Source organism: Nymphaea colorata, chromosome 1, assembly GCF_008831285.2.
Source record: "Nymphaea colorata isolate Beijing-Zhang1983 chromosome 1, ASM883128v2, whole genome shotgun sequence".
In the NCBI taxonomy this organism is placed as follows: domain Eukaryota; kingdom Viridiplantae; phylum Streptophyta; class Magnoliopsida; order Nymphaeales; family Nymphaeaceae; genus Nymphaea; species Nymphaea colorata.
This window is the reverse complement of record NC_045138.2, coordinates 2,893,713-2,913,537: the sequence shown is the minus strand read 5'-3', so window position 1 is coordinate 2,913,537 and position 19,825 is coordinate 2,893,713. Positions and strand designations below refer to the sequence as shown.

At 35.0% G+C, this 19,825-nt stretch overlaps 2 protein-coding genes across 3 annotated transcripts in view; both read right to left on the bottom strand.

The window, feature by feature from the left end:
- The window catches only part of LOC116263650 (uncharacterized), a 109,231-nt gene that overhangs the window by 57,034 nt on the left and 32,372 nt on the right, over window positions 1-19,825 (bottom strand). The gene's annotated exons all lie outside the window — the stretch shown is intronic.
- Window positions 2,147-19,805, bottom strand: LOC116265547 (uncharacterized). The gene is made up of 20 exons (XM_031646230.2): window positions 19,539-19,805; window positions 15,692-15,770; window positions 12,373-12,483; window positions 11,516-11,572; window positions 11,331-11,401; window positions 9,888-9,987; window positions 8,576-8,646; window positions 8,175-8,275; window positions 7,967-8,070; window positions 7,828-7,881; window positions 7,480-7,535; window positions 7,332-7,370; window positions 7,058-7,202; window positions 6,673-6,854; window positions 6,522-6,589; window positions 4,977-5,049; window positions 4,850-4,911; window positions 3,851-4,757; window positions 3,379-3,669; window positions 2,147-2,677 (listed from the first exon to the last, which is right to left on the bottom strand). The coding sequence occupies exons 2-20, from the start codon at window positions 15,749-15,751 to the stop codon at window positions 2,404-2,406; spliced, it is 2,826 nt and encodes a 941-aa protein (XP_031502090.1). The 5' UTR covers window positions 15,752-15,770; window positions 19,539-19,805; the 3' UTR covers window positions 2,147-2,403.

Below are 19,825 nucleotides of genomic sequence, written 5' to 3'. Positions count from 1 at the left end.
TGACATGGAAAATGATATGGAGACATCAGCCAAGTTATGTCATGATGATAAAAATTTTATCTACATTGTTAGAAACCACACCTTTCATAAGTGAACAAAGCATATCAAAATGGACTATCACTTTGTGTGTGATGAATTCTTAAAGAAAATAGTTGAGTTACCATATCTAGCCTCAAAATTTCATATGGTGGGAGCCCTCAAGGTAAAAATTTTGTAGGGGCATTTATTTATTTGTGTATTTTTAACAATTTTACGTTAATCCTCATGTTTAAGAGGGGGCAGTTGTTTTTCTTGGATTTTTGATCTTTTTGAGATAAAAAAAAACTTTTGAGATAAAATCATGGATGTAGGAGAACTTTGTCTCTAAATGACACAAAAATTATTTGTTTTCTTCATTTCTTCTCTTGATGTTGTGAGTGAGTGGGAGAGAGAGAGGGCCTTGTTTGGTCGTTCCTAATAAGTTTTTCACAAAAGCATTGTATTGTCCTAGATCAGATTTTCTTTTGAACAAACTTTAAGTGATTAAACCATAAGTTTTTTCTTCTTTTTGGTGGGGTGGGGGTGCGGTCTGATAGAATTACTATAAATAAATACTTGTATGTATTCAATGTACATGTTTATGTGTAAATGCATGTATGGTTGTATTTACAAACACACACACAGATACTATATATATATATATATATATACACACACACACACACACACATGAGACTTTCATGTATGCTTGTATATAGGTCCTTTGTATTTTTTTTTTGTATTATCTTATTTTTATTTTTGTATTTTATTCTATTGGAGTTCTATTGGTCAAATGTGAGTTTGTCCACGAAGGAGCTAGCTAATGAATAACTCTTTGTAGATTAACAATGTGAAAGATTAACATAGATTCTTCATAATTATATTATACTATTGTACTCTTTGGATCTTAGCAGCATGTTTTACAGTCTTATTTAACTGATTTACAACTAAATTTACAACTAATTTCTGACAACTAATAATTTACCTTTTAGCCAATCTCTTGTTTTTTTTTAATTTTATTTAGTGAAATTTACTAAGGAGATAAGAATAAAAAAACTTGAGGCGCCCAAAGATTTGATACCAAGAAATGACCCTCAAATGACACTCATAAATTGCACCATTAATAAAATTTAGCCTTTTAGTAATTAACCATAGGTTGTTACTAACTCAAGGTTGGTTAATGTAATAAAAATACTAACTAGTCTCCATAATGAGAAAGTTCATGTTTATTAATTTGGGTTTCCCCATTTAGCTTTACCTAACAATATTAATACATGATTAACTCTATTGGCCTTAATATACACAAATGTAAGATGGTCTGCCTTCCAAGACAAGACTGCCTTTTTGAATTGAATTATGGTTAGCAAAGTACGATAGTCAGCTACTTGGCAAAAGAGTCATTTAAACAATAAGTATACGTCATTCTATCAATTAATTATTTTGCTTAATTTTTTAATGGTAGTGTTATCATTTGGTTCAAAGAAAAAAAGTTCAGTTGACAAATTTAACTCAAAGAATAACTTGATCTGAAAGACAAATTTAACCTTATCTAGATAAAACCCTACAATTAAATTAATTGGGAAAGCATAGGAGAATGTTAATTTTTTTTTATGGTTTTAGTTAAAGGCTTACTGGAAATGATCCCTATGGCCTGTCCTAGAAATTAGTTTCCTTGCATAATTTTGAGAAATGATTCTTGCATTTTTGTTAGTCCAAGCATTTATCAATTGTCTACCTGCATTGACAGAAATTGCCAAGATTTAATATTTTTATGTCCATTTTTTGTAAAAACTAACCACAAAATGCAGTTCCTATATTTAATTCAAGATGCACTTCATAGTTATTGGCTCTTTATTGCCAAGACAAAGACCTACTTCAAAAATCATGGTTTTTGTAACCTAAATTAAAATTTAGAAGAGCCAAAAGTTAAAACTCTTCCTACTACAACTACCTTAGAATCCAATTACACAATGGAGGTAATATGTTTTATTGTTATTCTAACTCCTAGATTATTGAAAAAGAAAATCCCATCCATTTGGTTTGAGGAACTAGAACCTTAGAATATGAGTTTCAACTTTCAACTAAGGATTTCTGCATGATGAGACATTTCTCATGAATAAAACCGTGAGCCATTTATTCAAAATACTTAAAATTTTACACAAAAGAGATAATGTGTCCTTTGGGAGGGATATGCCACTGGAGAACTCTTAAAATGTAATAATTCTTGCAAGAACTTATTCCAAGTGCAATCACAATGGACTGTTAAGTCCACCATCTTATGCAAGTATGGTCATAAAGAATGTGGAGGAAGCTCCTTGACTGGAGAACTCTTAAAATGTAATAATTTTTGCAAGAACTTATTACAAGTCCAATCACAATCGACTACTAAGTCCACCATCTTCTGCAAGTATGGTCATAAAGAATGTGGAGGAAGCTCCTTGACTTCTCTTTAGGCAACTTCAATATTTCTGAAACATTTTTGTATCCAATATGGTGTTTGATCATATCATCTTCAGATTTTCTTGATGTGAGTACTTCCTTAACATGTTTTGGTGGCGACAAAGCCCAATGCATTGCCCAGATAGCAAGAGGCCTCATATAAGAGATAGAACGGTATTTTTCGTCACATGTCCAGCCTTCAGGTGTTTGAAATGCACAACTGCATGAGTATCAAGTGTTAGCAAAGTTCTGTTAAGATTTTTTTTATCAGTAATGTGAGCATCAACCTAAATAGAAAATTCACATGTTCATACACAAGCATACACATGGAAACAACTAAACTCCATGCCCAACCGTATATACTACATCTTATTCTATTATCATACCCCCTTGTGCTAATTTCATAGAAAACTTCACTTAGTTGGTTATGCGTACGTTTTGCATAAAGAACTGCATAAGCATCCTAAATAAATAGTTGCTATTATATTTGTATTTTTTGTTAAGCCAATACCAATGTCAAAAAGCTAGTCTAACTGTCATCATGGAAACATTAAGCCTAGAACAAGTACAATCTTGTTATTGGCAAGTTCCTTTTTTTTTATCAGCCCATACTTACTAGCACAAGAGAAGGTAAAGTACCAAAATATAATCAGACTAAAATTGCCAAATCTTTCAACACACTATGAAAATGATCATGCATTCACCATTAGCATTTCAAAAGAGATTTTACTTAAATTTTCTAAACATCTAATGCTAATGCTAGTGGAATTGAAACATGGCCTGCCTATAGTGTGCGACTTTAAAATGGATTTTTTAAAAAGTTTAAAATAAGAAGACCTGTAAACCTGATCTTGCATGCAAGTGAATTGCAGCCTACAAACATAGCATGTACATAAGTTGCATGAGATTGATGGAGCTCACCCAAGTCCTTCCTGAGACCAAACAGCTTCATATACTCCTCTTGCTGTTTTAAAAGCTATCTCTTCCATGCCTTCTTGTATCATAGTGGCTGCCAAACCATAAGTCACTCCAGGCCATACCTCTTTTGACATCATTGCTGTTGTGTCAACCCTACCATTCGGTAGCATCCCATTGACAGCCCCCCATTTGCCATCTTTAAATTGTAACACGTTGAAGTTATAAATCTTCTCAAGTGCAGTATGTACCTTTTCTTCATCCAAAACTGGGGCAAGACCACAAGCCCTAGCATACCTTCAAAGCGAGACAAGTTAGCATAATATATGGATGTGAATGGCAATCTTTCATATATTTGTAAGGTAGTCTCATCTTCCAAGATGAAGATCACTCTTTTACTATGTTACAAGTGCAGAAAAAAATTGGTAAGGGGAAAATACATATGCAAGATGGTGATAATATAACTAGTCAGACATACCAATGTCCAGACAATTGATCTGCTAGAATTGATGAGCTTGTAGGGCCATCACTGTTATCATAATTCAAATAAGATCCGTTCCACAATGTATTGTAGACCTTTTTAGCCTTTTCATACTTAGCCCAGAACATATCTTCAGAAATCTTATCACCAACTTCATGTGCCATGGCAGAAGCTGCCTCTAGTGCTGCCACCCAAAGCCCTCCAGTATAAGCACTCACGCCAGTTACAGACCACAAGTCATAGGTCTGATCAGGAATACCTTCATTCTCGATCATCCCATCTTCATCTTTGTCAAATTGCTCCATGTAAGCCATGGCAACATAAACTGATGGCCAGACAGCACGACAAAATGCCATATCCCCAGTTGCAATGAAGTCTCTATAAACTTGGAGCACAAATTTTGGGTTCAAGTCCTTCCATTTACTTGTACCATGCAGAATGTAGGCATTTACTTCAAACCATGGATCATGAAGTCCAATATCATGAGGTACAGCACCAATAACCTTCCTAGTAGCCCACTTCCCATCAACGATTGTATATACTTTTCCCTGGTCATCCATCATTATTGCTGCTGCAAAATCTCTTTGGATGCTGAGTTCAAGTTTGGGAAACGTCATGATAAGAGCATATGACGCATAAAAATGCACATCATAAGTGTTCCACATAAGGTATTCTATTCCTTCAAGATACAAGAACTGTCCAACATTCTCTTCTCCCTCTTCAAGAAATGTAGGTCCAAAAGCTGCATTTGATGCACTTGAGCTTCGTGTCTTATCAAGAGCAGTAGTGATCCTATCAAGGACAATAACTGAAGTATCGATATTTTTGCTCTGGGAAGTGGTTTTATTAGAGGAAACCTTTTCATCAATAGTAGAAAATTTGTTCTGAATACAAGGCATGCCATCTGCAAAAAAAAATCAAATAGCTGAATGCTTCAATATGGTAGACAATAGTTGATATAATCTAATTCAAGAATATGAGAAACACAAAACAAACCAGTCCATATTGTTCCGCCAGCATTTAGATAATAGAGCTCATTGAACAGAGTGACTGGATACCTGCAAAAACACTTGAATGATGTTTCTAAAATTTTCTACAATGAGGTAAAACTTGGATAACATACCAATCTGGAAGCCTTTTATCTTGGAGAATAGGATGCTGCCACATTTCAATTTGAGATTCCCATTCTTGATGACCTGTTAAAAAAGGATTCAGAAGAAAGAAAACCATCTTATAATAAGCAAAAGCAGTGTATTTTTACTTTATAGCATTACAGTGGCACTAACCATCTTTTTGCTTCTTTATGTTCATTTTAAAATTGAAATATCTAATAACTTCAAAAAAATCATAGCAATAAAAGAGAGATGACATTTGGAAATTTGATAAATTACAAGAAACTAGATATTTTCAGTACCCTATCTATTTTCATGCTTTATGATTCTATAACATTAACAAAGAGTGCACATGCAAACAAGCAGATACACAGTTATGCACACATACATATACGCATACACATTAACATATATATGTACCAACTTCTTCTTTATTCATTGATTTATTTACATTTTACGAAGTCCAATCATTACATGCATTAATCTCATGCTTGATGGCAACTGTTCTAGCAAATTGAAACTTCAAATCGTGTGCTAGGATGTTGAGTTATGTGCTTCTTTTTTTAAATTGCAATTCTTTATGCCTAGGAGTTACTTATTTCATGTTAAACAGCTTACCACAAATAATCTACATTTTCAGAACCCTCAAAAGATTTTAGAAGTTGCAGGTATCAAGCATCATGTCTTTATCAAAGTGCATGGAGATCTACTAGTGTAATCCAAAAATGGACCACTTAGCCTTGAAACCAATGTTGTTGAAGGTGTATCCTAACGTGTATTGGTGGGGCTGACCTATACATTGTATCGTAACATATCGTAAATGTAGCGTAGAGTATCATAAATTAATTTCTTAATACATAAAAATTTACAAATAGAAAAATTAGAAAAAAATTGGAAAAAATAGGTAAAATCAGGAAAACAAAGAAAATTTCAAAAAAATGTGTTCTATATAAAAACCTCATCACATCATTCATAAGCTATATTAACAATACATTTAAATAAGAAATTCATAATAACATAATAAGCGTCCATCACAACTTTAAAGTGTCTTAGATTATATTACAAGTTCACAACATATAATATGTCATGATTCATCAATCAAGGTCTCATTGTTCCCACATGGCCATGATCAAACCTTCTTCTCCACAAGCGAGTTCTCCCCTAAATCGATGATTTATCATATAAATGGGCATTTTTTGTAGAAAACCTAGTAAAGCTCCCGCTTTTCACAACTTTTAGACATGCTTAAAAAGAGGAAGAAAGAGGTTTCTTTGTAAAAAAAACATAAAAAAATCATTTTATCCTTGTATCGTACGATACGAGGGTGCATCGGATGTATCGTACAATATGGCCCCTACATCACACGATACGGATGATCGCCTATGATACACAAGTGTATCGTGTATCGTAGGCATGCTGTATAGGTTTTTCAGACCTATACGAAACGTATCGCATGATACGAGCCTGTATCGTGCGACACAAATAATACTGTTCACTGGTTGTAATGGTACGAGCAAGCAGCATCACTTGCAACTTGTAGAAGGTTGGAAATTTACCCATAATAGCATCATGTGCAAGATCTGCTGCAGCATCACCATTGAAGCCATAAAATTTGGTATATCGTCTAGCATGAGACATCATCACCGTCAGCACACATTGTTTTATAAACTGCCTACTGCCTAGTATTGTCACTCGTGTTTCACTCACCTATGATATGTTTTACCACTAGCAAACCTGAGCTCTGGGCAGGCCCATGCTAAAGAGAATGTAACTGTACGCGCTTGATAGGATGGAACTGTAACAGAGGAAAGTACTGCAGCTCCAATCGATGATCCCTTCTCTGAAGGCAGTATGTTCCCATCAGGAACATGCTGATCAAATGACCCATGCTGTTTAGGAGGAGGGATGTATAAGTGTTGCTACCAGGAAAGAACAATTGTAGAAACTTTTGTAAAAAATGAGTTGCATAGATGCTGATCTCACAGTTTTTGTTTCTTATATAAAGTTTCTGAACCAAATTAAGAATGAAAACCTCAAGAAGAAAAGAAAATTACCCACGGTTGCAGATGGGAGATGAAACTACTCAACTGACCTCTTTGATATGGCACCACATCTTTTCTGCCGATAATCCTCTACCATTACCAGATACTATAAAGCAAGGGCATTCAGATACATGAACATCCTCAGTCTCCTGCGATGCTATGGCAAAAGTAATCGGGGATTGACCGTTTGCTGTCCTATATCGCAACAACAGGAAAAATTGGAGATAGTTAAGAAAGGAAACATTAGTTCCACTTATACAATAATACATCAAGTTGAATGGATTGACATATAAAAAGCTCTTTTGTGCTTAGGAAAACACTTGCTTGTGATTTAGAAGTACCCCTTGCACACCATGCTTCTTCCTGTAATGAAATCATTAGAGTTACCGCATCTAATAATTATGTGAAACCAACATCAAACTCATATGAAAAGGATCTGGCAAAGAAGAGGAAGACAAAATATCCCCCTTACGTAAATATAGAATTGGAATGTCCACCAGATAACTCAGAGCTCCCCCCAACTGAGTTCTGCAAGTGCAAAGACGGCCTAGTATTAGGAGTACACGAGTAAAACATAGCTACCACTATGAGGCACACAATCAGGTAGATTTGATTGTTTACATACAAATACACACACACATGAGTGTGTGTATATCGATGTACATTCCTTCGACTTACTTGTGATGGAAAAATTGCTTGAAACAAGTAGCAACCAAGTAGAAATTCATTAAAGAAAATTTTTCATGGCTCCTCAATGATAAGCATATTTCACTTTCTTGCCTCTAAACTTCTTCTAGGATAGTATTAAGCGTTAACTTACTGTCCATGTGAAAAGCAGATTAACATCAACCGCAGTGCTGCCAGAATTGGTTAGCTGGAGAAAATAAGTCTACTGTTTCAGTAAACATCAAACCTTATGATTGAAAACCAGAAAATCTGGCTAGGAAATCTGTCCCCACCTCGAATGTGAATACTGAAACTGGAAAGCTGCTTTCCTTGTAGTTATGGGGTATAAAAGGTGATATTTGTCTGCAAACTATTTTTAGTTCTGGATCAGGTTCACCTGCATAGAAGAGGACAAATGTTACTACTTTCTAGAACATAGAGTTTCAAACTTTAGTCAAAGAATCGATCTCATAGTTCTATTTATCATGAACTATCCATTACCATCATATACAGTCCACGCCCTTGGAAATAGTGCATGGTAAGTACAGTTTTTTCCATCGAGTTTCCAATCCCAAGATCTAATGCCAGAATCACTACTTTCTCTGCACATCCATGTTATGTAAAGTGAACGTGTTAGCAAGCTGACAGATAAATGACATGAAGGATCATTCTTTGCCAATGTTAGAATGGTAAGGTTACAGTGACTCAGGAAGAGATCACAGGTTCGAAACGTGAGTCAACACTTCTTGAAGGTCAGAACAATATACAATCTGCCTCTTTTGGACCCTTTACATGAACTTCCAAAGGAAACCTGGAAACGATTTTCTTTCATTCTCATACGTATATTGCAAACCATGCTTTCATTTAGATGAAACCCGGCCACGAATGGAGAAAGTTCTTACTTGACGGCATCTGGGCATCCAGGGCATAGAACAGAGGAAAACTTTTGACCGTTTGAGCGAGAACAGAAGACCTGAACAGGGAGACAATACCATTTAAATCATTTCATGTGACATGAACTCAACGTATAATGGCAGTTTAAGTCAAAGAGGATCAATTCAGGGAATAAAGCATAGGAGAAAAATGAAACGTGTAGTTTTTTTTTTCACATAAATTAATTTGGGAAATTAAAAGAAAGAGTTATCGAGGACGAAGACCATCCCTAAATCAAGCCACATTGTTCAGCGCATGAAGCAACAGAACGTTAAACTGGGAAACTTATCCATGAGTTTCTATTTTCACACACACACATATATATATAGTCAGCGACAAAAACTAGAATTGATTGCTAAAGTATTTTTTATATAACCTAACCATAATTGATTGCTAAAGTATTTTTTTATATAACCTAACCATATAAATATGATCTTAATAGTGTTTCAGTGAGAATCATACTTTAAGTCAGTTATTTTTTTAGTTTAACATGTTTTTCTAGTAATAAAAAATTGAACGGCTCGTATAATATCAAGTTTTTTATGGTAGAAAAATAAGTGTTTTTCTTGAAAACAGCTTAAACTAAAACATATTTTATACTGAATTATACAGGCACAGTAAAATGTTTATGTTTCGTTCAAAATCAATTTTGGAAAAAGGAAAATCTGGCCCTAACATTCCCAAATTGAACGAAAGCTTGGAGATAACTCCTTTCGAACGTAAGAACCCTTGGTCTAAGACAGTGCGGCAATCTAGTCATGAAAAACAAGCTTGGAGATAACATTTCCTGTTTTGCAGCTTTGGAGCCATGACATCACCAACACAACTTAGATAGCCCAGCCATCCTGTTTAGATGGAAGAACAAAGCCAAATTTACCAAAAACTATTTCTCCAAAACAAAATGTGCATATGTTTCTTGGTTTCCATCCATAAGACTTGGCGGCATCAGTGATTGCAATCAAGCATGAAATAGCCATGTTCAAATTAGTCTCTAAGAACCTGGTAGCTGTCACTATACTTACAAGCAATAATGAAACATTTCAAATTGCAGAGTTGAAACTTACGAAGACTTAATAGAGAAACTCCGATGGAGGTGTTCAGATCTAAATTAAACAAAAAGGATTTTGCCTCTCTGAACCTTGCTAGCTTATATGGCGGGCTTTGACTGAGTGAATTTAAATAGAAACGCCTTCCATAACTCCGACAAGAAATGGTCTGATTCACGAGTACCAATTATCAAGAAAACATCCATGGAAATAGGAGAAAACGGTGATAGCTTACAGAGAATTGATTTGCCAGGACGGGATCCTCTTGCCACTCTGCGGGGAAGAGCTGCCATCTTTGGAACTCGCCCTTGTAGTTCCTGCCGATGCTTCCTGCACTGAGAGACGGTTAAACCATTTATCAGGCACCCAAGGAGAATAGAAATTGGCAATTTCGAAGGAGAAGGAAGTTGCTCATGGATACAGTGACAACAACGGTCGATGGAAGAAGCGCATTTTTTTTAAACCGTGATTTGTTTTTGCCTGTGAAATGAAAATCTTTACCAGACGTCATTATCTTTAATACGAAGTGGTCTATCCTCATATTTCTTAGTAAGTTTTAACTGAAAATAGAGCTGCGTCTACGGTGCATTATACCACCGTTTTTATTAAGAAAACCTCCCCTCTCTCGTGCAATTGAAAATAAAGTTCACGTTTTTTAAAATTTCAACTGTTTCATAGAACTAATTTTGTGAACTTCATATAATTTGACTGATTCTTTCACTTCGACTTTTCCCATTATTTAATTGCTTGGTCCCATAATATGTCTGTTTTTAACCGTTCTTACATCATGTTAATCCGTTTATGATTTTTGGCATTTAAAAATAAATTTAAAATTTTTACAAGTTATTTATTGAGTAGTTTTATCGAATGTCCGAACACTAAGAAGAAATTTTGCAATGTTGTTCGATTGAAGTTCATTGAACTATTTGTTTGAATACTTGTAAAAGTAATATACTCAGTACCCTTTGACATTTTTGCAGGGTGGTGGCATCCATCAAATACAATTTCGTGTTACAAGGTGTAAAACATTGTAATTTTCATATAGTTCTTTTGAAGTTCAAAGTAATTGCCTAGCATAGTTAGAACGGGAGGGCCCCTAGGCCTTTGACAAAATATTTTGGGTTGATCTTTCAACCCAAGCACAAAAAAAGGAATGTTAATGTATCTGATTTGCATTAGATATCCAACCGAACCATTCTGAAAGGTCGGATATGATTATATATATATATATATATATATATATATATATATATATATTGGATTTAGTTTTAATAAAGATCATACATCCAATTCTCGTACGTTTTGGAAATGGGGCAGATTAAGTTTAAAATTCAGATTTGAATTTGGATATGACTTGTTTTTACTTATATTCAAATCTCAATTCGAATAAAAATATGTGAATATCTGAAAAAGTATATACAATAAAGTTATATCTTATTTGAATCTGATCTATTGATATCCTACGCATAAACTAAGTTTCAAAAGCTAGTTAAAAAATGAAGTTTCTTAAAACTTGACTTTCACAACCTAAGACTTTTAACGTACAAAAAAAAAAAAAAGGTTCAAAAAGTTCAATGCCTCATATGCATCTCTATCAGGTAATTCAGCAAACTTTCTTTATGAGAAGGAAGAAGAGACATAATTAAAGTGCGTGAATCCAAAAGCTAATAATGAATACCCGATGCCGCCGAGGGGGACACCTTGGCAAGGAAGGATTTTGGGAGGGTGGAAGAAGTCGTTTATTGGCTTCTGCAAAAGAGAAACAATGTGGTAAGACAATCATCCATGATTGCGGATTGCTAGCACGGGCAACGGAAAGCCCACATTGATTATAAACAAAAATTCAAGGTATTTAGTATGTACCCGTCCTTTCGATTCCTCTTCCTTCACATAGCGCCAAAACCGATAACCGATTGGAGCCTTTACAATAAGCAAAGACAATTAGCGAGTTCTTAATCTATTTTCTAAGAACTTAGGAGTCATTTTTTACAATAGGAATAGTAACAAACTGCTTTATTAAATGTCCATAAAGATTTGAGAAGATTCATGAAATGTATCATGTTCCATGAATCTGGACAGTATGTTCTTGCATTCCATGAATGTGTTCCTTTTTTAGGTTTGTGTATGACATTATATGTTATTATTTTTATTGTTAGGGATGATTGTTTGACAACAGTAATACTTTGTTAGTATTTTATAAATATACTCCAAAAATTGGGCCAGATTCATAAAAACATTGGAAGACAGTGTTATATAAATTTGTTTTAGATTCATGAATCAGTAACATATTGTTATTGTCTACGGAATTTGCTTTAATTTTAGATAAAATTCATTAAACAGTGTGTTATATTGTACATGAATCTATCTATCTCTTTTTTTGAGTAAATTTATAGGTGTTACTATTGCTAAACGGCTCCTTAGAGTTGATCATTGGATTTATTGATGGACACATAATGGGCTCCATTAAAAACCTTTTTGAGCAGTATTGTAGAAAATGGTTTGAAAATAGGATCGGTTATGCTGCTGTTTCGGTGAATCGGCAATTCATCCAACTGAATTGGTCACGAATCGGTAAAAAACTAAAAACTGATTTTTGCTAGAAAAAGAAATTTATAAAAATTAATTAATTGACACATGGCAATTTTAATTCGGCCACCAATCCCGCTGCTTCGATTTGAATAATAGTGAAGAAAGCACAGAGAGAATGGCGAGAGGATTACCATCGTCAACATCTCTAATTTAGTCAGACTGAACGATGAGAGAGGTTTTCCCTCCCAATTCAATTTCCGATGCCATGTCAATGAGGGAGGAACCCCTGGATCAACCCTTGCCTGAAAAAAAAGAATGAGGAAATAGTTAGTTATTCCTTTAGTCTCGCAACAATTTGGGTTTGGATCTGGCATCTAATAGAATCCGATTCAAATTTCTATTAGATTTTAAGAGAGCAATTTGTACGTGATTAATTAATTATTATTATTATTATTTTTTAGAATACGTCTGCTCAGTCAAATCAACATTCAAACATACAAAAAAGATCTCATTAATTTGGATCTGAGCTCAGTACTGCAACTCATTGCCCAATATCTGGATTGTTTCAGAGCAAAGAATAGTCTGTACCTAGTTAGGTTTGGATAAGGGTTAGAGAAAATCCGGACCAAAACCATCGCATCAATCATTCTCATTTCTGTACGAAACTAAATGGAGGAATGTGGAACATGAGTTTCATCCAGCTTGGCTAAGAGGTTGCCAAAGCCAAGCTGATTCACCATTCGGCTGAGTTGGTTGAAAATCAATCGAAAATAATAAAAAATACAGACAATAATTGAAAATAAGAAGTTTTTCAAAATATTAAAAATAAATTTAAAAACCAAGAGATGGCACTCTTTAATTGGATGTAGCAGAATAGAACTGGATTGCCACTTATTCAATTCAATAGTAGATTCTGTCTCTTAAAAGATCGGTCTAGTTTCCCTTGTCTGCCTATAGAGACAAAAAGAGATCACTAACCTCATACCACACTGCTCACCTTTCGTCATGTTATAAGCACTTCCTTTTTTTCTTTGAACTTGGTGTTTGATACTTCTTTTTCTAAAAACGCTTCTTTAAAGATTCTTGAGACATCCAATTTACTCACAATGGTTTTAATTAATGGGTCTTTTTTTCTTCCAACACACACACATAAAAAAATCTCTCTCTCTCTCTCTCTCCCACTTTCTCTATTACATTTTTGGATCCGAATAGCAGATGCTTGTTTTCAGTCATAAGGCAAAAATTATATATAACAAAAAATATAATATATATATATATATATATATATATTGAAATACATATATACACATATATAATATAATATATATAATCTATATATATTATAATGTGTATATACATATATTACATTATTATTACAATATTTTTTATTATATTACATACATGTAAACGTTAATATACATATTATAATAGTATATACAGTTATGGATGTCAATACATCTGATTTGAATCAGATATCCGACCGATCAGATCAGAAAAAAATTGGATATAAAAAAAATTTAATACCCGATTAAGAAATCAGATTGGATTCAGATTTAATAAATGACATCCATTCAAGTTCAGATTCGGATATACATAAATATCTGATCGAGTTTGGACACAAATTCGAATCAGATTTATTTTTAGACAAATATGTAGTATTTAATGCTATTAAATTTTGAACATTGGTAAAATCTGGATCAAAATTTGAATTCAGATTCAGATATAAATATAAAAATTGGATTCGAATTGTAAAATTGGATTGCGGATTCGGATATGACTTTCTTTATTCGAATTAGAATCTGAATTTGAATCCGAATATGTGCATAGGAGACATGATTAAGGATATATCCGATTCGAATCTGATCCGTTGACATCCCTATATACAATGTCATAAGTTTACATATTATATATATATGTAAATATGTCGTTATAACATATATAATATTATGATACTTTTTATATTATATAGTAATACATTATAATATAGTTATATAAAGTGTTAGAGGGTCCGAAACTAAAATATTCCTGATTGAAAAAAGAATCGACATGATTAAAAAAAGTTTCTTTAAGACACAAATTAAAAGAATGAGAGAAAAAAAGCCACACCACAAAATAGTTATTGTTAGGGATTCCAACAGATGAACAGGGCAGTGTGTTCGTCCTTTAATTGACAGTACAATGTTGAAGAAGATCTGATGTCCAAATCAAATTTTTGCAATCAACATTCAGATAATTTACCATCTTTCCATCTTTGTTTTCTTAGCTTATAAGATTCGATTTAAATATTGTATGTTCACGAATTTTTCGTCTTGAGACCCAAATAATCTGTATCCAAAAAGTTCGGTTAATGGTAGGGGTGGGCATCGGGCCGGGCCGGTACGGCCCGTTGGGCCCGAAGCCCGGGCTCGGGCCCGTCGGCCCGTTTGATAATAAAAAATTATTTTTAACTATAAAATAATTTTTTTAATAATATGAAATATATTTGAATTATAAAATACACATTATTAAGTTTAAAAAATAATAAAAATTATTTTTTATAAATTATTAACAGGCCGGATCGAGCCGGGCCAAGTGTATACCCAAGCCGCACAACCGGACCCAACTAGATAGCCCGTTTTGTTGGCCCGAGCCAGGGCCCTACCGGGCCGAGTAGTTAAAGGTTACAACAAATTCGGGCCTGATCCATCTGCGTCTGTGTTCATGCCAAAGAAATCATGAAGCTACTCATCTCTTAAAACGAAAGAGGACCTACTTGTTAAAAGAATGTGACGTTCGTCTCCTTTCGCTCTTGATATTTTATCTTTTCTTATATGCCAACAAAGAGCTCCGTGTAGAAGAGATCAAGTGTTTGCCAGGAGATTGAATTATCATTTGCATATATGAGAATTGAAATTAGCGGCCCCAGCTAAAAGAAATATAAACCATCGCTACAACATAAATTGTCACCAGTGTCCTTATGGTTAAAAACATAATAAACTATCTTGTATCATAAACTGGTATCGAACATATTTGAATCTCTTTATATATATATATATATATATAAAAGCGAAACGAAAAAGAAAAAAATGACATCAACCTAATGTTGGCCTGTCCTTCGGAGGTCAGACACATAAACAGGGTGTTCGTCTTTAGACGGACAGCAAAATCTGGAATATCTGGTGGATAAATCGATTTTTTTAAATCATAGGAAATTTAAGACTAACCATTTTACTTTCTTAGCTTATAAAATCCAAGTTAGACAGTGCATTTATCCACACACACACACACACACATATATATATATATATATGAAAAATATTGTATCGGTGAAACTAAAACAGTAAGAGAAAAAGTGTACCTGTGAAGTAATTGGTGAACAAAGTCTTATATATATATATATATATATATATATATATATATGTGTGTGTGTGTGTGTGTGAAGTAATTGGTGAACAAAGTCTTATATATATATATATATATATATGAAAAATATTGTATTGGTGAAATTAAACAGTAAGAGAAAAAGTGTACCTGTGAAGCTTTTGCATGATTGGTAGAGTTCTCCTGTCCATTGCACGCAACTTTCTCCATCGTAAAGGTTTTTCAGTACCTAGCAGAAGCCCGTCAAGCCATTAATACTGACGTGAATTAGGGGCTTATTAACTAATTCATGAGCAGAATATTAATAACGTTTAATAATCATAACACGGCCTCTCGTACTCAGACTTACCATCGACTGCAAACTCAATGATCTTGAAAATAACCCTCTCCAATAAAATATATGGGCATACGGGCAGTTTTTTAAACTCAAAAACCTTATATATATAAGTTTGGGCATATGCTCTTTTTTATATCTTTTTTTGTAAGAACAAGTTTGCACACGTGATATATGCGCATGCTCAATTGATTCGCTGACCCACTTGGTTTTAGAAACTGTGACAAAAAATATATATTATAAGACATCTTTCGAAAGTAAGAGCTGAAGGACCTACCTGGAAAAAATAGTTTTTATTTTCTTTTGAATATAAAAAATGATTATTTTTTGCATTAATGAATCAGTAAAGCTGGAAAAAGAAAAGTGTCTGTCCTTTGCCGAAGCCCGTAAAAATGTTTGGGTCCCATTCATAGAGCTCAGTCGATGCTGGGGCCGCGAGGCCCGACCATTCATTGCTAACTTTACTTGGCTTTGAAAAGGGGTTTATCTTTTCTTTCACCTTTTCATTTGCTTTTTCCACTCTTGTACGGCAGAAGAAGTCTCTGGTGATAAGTGGGACCGGATCAGTGAGGGCATACAACAGTGCGGAATCGGGAAAATTTTTTCCTAAGAGGTCTAATTTAAAATTTAAAAGTTTACTTCAAAAAGCATTAGGACTTCCAAAAAAGTTCCAATGCTTTAATAACATGTAAGCATTTGAAATTAAGGATCTTAGGGTTCCACTATTTATTCAAAATTTTATTACATGCAGCATGTTATATGTTATGGCCCTTAATAAGGGATGGTGTACATGGTATGGTTTAAAAATAACCAAAACGTCTTTGGTAGTTAAATGAAAGACTTCTCTCCTTATAAAGGCAAAACAGAATTTAGAAATATTTGCCTTGTAAAATTACTAAAATATCCATCTAGTTACTAGTAAAACACATAAAGGCAGAAGGAATCCAATGGCTTGCCCCAAGAACTGTGTATCGCATCAATAAAGTCCATTTATGTGATCACCAACAGTCATTTGACAAACACACACGAGAGATTTTATGCAACAAACCTATCAGAAAAGAACCACAGAATATTTTCTCTCTGCCTAATGCCCTTTTTTGCCTTGTCATGTTTTTATAGAGGCTTTTGGAAAGACGATATTTGTTAGAGAAAAATATGGACGATTTCTGTTTAGTTGGTCAACTTTTGGGCCTACTTGACGAAGAAAACAACACCTGATCAATTTTCATAAGGAATAATTTTCCCATGGAGTCGAACACGAAAATGACGAGTACTGATTTTCTCCTCCACTGGACGTTGTAGACTACTACGACCGGAAGAAGCGTAGAAGGTTAATCTTCTCGATAGATGTCGATCACTTTCAGTGATAAGATAAAATGTACTTTTCTCATTGACTTGGGACATTTCCTACTTTCGATTGGAAAATGGGCAGCCACTTTCTCATCAACTGGCAAATCTTATGCTCATTTTCATGCAAAAAATCCGGAGCGACCATTAAGCAATATACACAAGACACTCCACCTTCTATTGATTACCTCTGATCTTCGAATTATGCATATGGCGAAAAAATTCAAAAGGCCAAGATTCATGAAATTAAATATCTTAAGTGGGGTAGAGAGATCTTTCATTTTTTACTCCTTCCATTTACTTGTCAAAAGAAAAAATCTGACTTGTGATTCCTAAGAGAGACCGAGTTTGGTTTTAAATTCAAGATCTAAGGTTCAACTTGAAGCATAATTCTAAAAAATAAATTACGCATGCCAAACAACAAAAGCTATTCATTTTTTCATTGACATCAACTAGCATTGAAGCACACCAAATTCTACCTTCAAATTAGGAGCAAAGCCACAAATTTCTAGCTGAAGGGTAGAAGTACTCAAGTTTTAGATTTTTAGGGGATGTAAACATATAAATGAAGAAAATAACTACTAAGTATCCTATTATAAATATTTAAGAGTCTAAATGAGGGTTTCCATATGACCGGGATTCAGTGGAGGAGGGGGGCCTAGGCCATGGCTCGGGTGAGTGTAGGATTTTTTTTTTATATTGAAAAAATCAAATTTTTTTAGTTTGGCTCGACCTGTCGCTCCTCTTGGCCCAATGTCACTCCTCTTGGCCCGACCTGCGAACTGTTTGGCCCGCCCCTAAAAAAAATTATGGCTTCGCTCTTGTCGGAGTTATCCACCTTTCAAACAAGGCCCTCACCATATTCCTCCTGCTTCTGAAGACTTAATCTGCATTGAGGCTTGGGTGGGAAGCAGACTGCTATGGAGTGCAACCCACCTTTTAACGGTTTAGGATTGTAGCATCCATGGGAATCAAAATCCATGGGAATCAAAACAACAAGGTGCAGTTTATACAACTCCTACTCCGACCAGCTATGTTATGCTCCTTGAGGAGTCTAAACAACAAAGATTTCACCTAGGGGTGGGCATCGGGCCAGGCCAGGCCAACCCAACCCGGTAAGACCCGACTCGGGACGGCCCGTCGGGCCCGGGCCCGGGCCCAGACTGATAGCCCGGGTCTGGCCCGTCCCGACCCGTTTGATAATAAAAAATTATTTTTAATAATATAAAATATATTTTAATTATAAAATATACATTATTAAGTTTAAAAAATAATAAAAAATATTTTACTCGGCGACGGCCCGGCCGGGTACCCAGGCTTAATTTCACCCACTATAAACCAAATATAAAATTTTCTTTAGTTTCAATACATATTAGACCCACACTAATTGAGATTATAGGCACATACAAATTTTCTTTAGTTTCAATAGATAATAAAAAATTTCTTTAGTTTCGATACATATTAGATTGCACACCAATTTTGATTATAGGCAACATTCATACTAGAGCCATTGAGATGATAACCGGAAACATATTTGATAACTTTTAAATGAGTCTATCAAACTAAGCATGTAAGATATTATCATCGATGTATACAAAAGCTACCATTTTTTTTTGTCAACACAATCTCTGCAATGACGATGATGATGATCAACAATGTAAGCTCAGATAACAACAATACTGGTTGGTCATAATGAAAGAAAGCTGATGAAGTTATGGCGCGTGATGACCACACACACCACGACCGGCACACGATCGCGTGGTGCGATAAGGTAGCCATCCGTGACCACCGTTGCCCCCATCCGCACGAGTCATACCATGTGAGGCGGTCCCACCATCACGATCAACGGACCGATACCGACATTGCCTGGTAAGGGAACTCGCGTGGAATGGGCAAAAAGGACATCGAAACTTTAGGCGTGTCATATACATATATAGGTGAATGGGTACAAGGACATGGAAATTTTGGGCGCGTGATAGAAAAATTAGGGCACCTGTGTAGGGGCACTAAAAATAAATATTAAAATTATTAATATAAAATAAAAGAATGTTAAAGAACTGGTGTATATGTATAAAAATAAATATTAAATTTATATAAAAATAAAAAAAGAATTAAAGAGCTACGCCACTGCTTAGATTATATGATAATCTTGTCTAACATTTATGTAGAAATTGTCTGAAAACAAATTAGGAGTCGTCGGTTCGGAAATGGAAGTAAGAAAGAATGTCCGCCTATTTTCTGCCGTTCAATTCCATACGTTCGGGATCGGAGAGAAGAAGAAAAGACGACAGAAGAGGAAAAGGCCGGAGTTATTACCTGAACAGAGGCGGCGTCGCTCTGGAAGAGAAAAGCGACGTCGGAATTAGGAGCCGGGCGCCGAAATCGGTCTTTCTCGACGGGCGGGGATGATCGGAAGATCGGGAGTGGCCGGCGGCCGGAATCGAGCGGTAGGTCTCCAGGAGTGTGACCCGTCGGTCGATCGCGCTGTTAGGATGGCCGGTGGAAGGAGCACCTGCTTATATATAAGCGGGAGGCGGAGGAGGGAGGCAGCCGTTGATTCCATGCCCCTGCCATTACCCTCTGCACGTGTTTTGTATTGGACT

What these genes read in the sequence shown, in the direction of transcription:
- LOC116265547 (XM_031646230.2), bottom strand. Translation starts at nt 15,751, where the DNA reads ATGGAGAAAGTTGCGTGCAATGGACAGGAGAACTCTACCAATCATGCA. An exon ending in AATTAGAGATGTTGACGATG is followed by an intron (nt 11,573 to 12,372) that starts GTAATCCTCTCG and finishes CTTATTGTAAAG; the next exon opens with GCTCCAATCGGTTATCGGTT. An exon ending in GTCCCCCTCGGCGGCATCGG is followed by an intron (nt 9,988 to 11,330) that starts GTATTCATTATT and finishes ACCGTCTCTCAG; the next exon opens with TGCAGGAAGCATCGGCAGGA.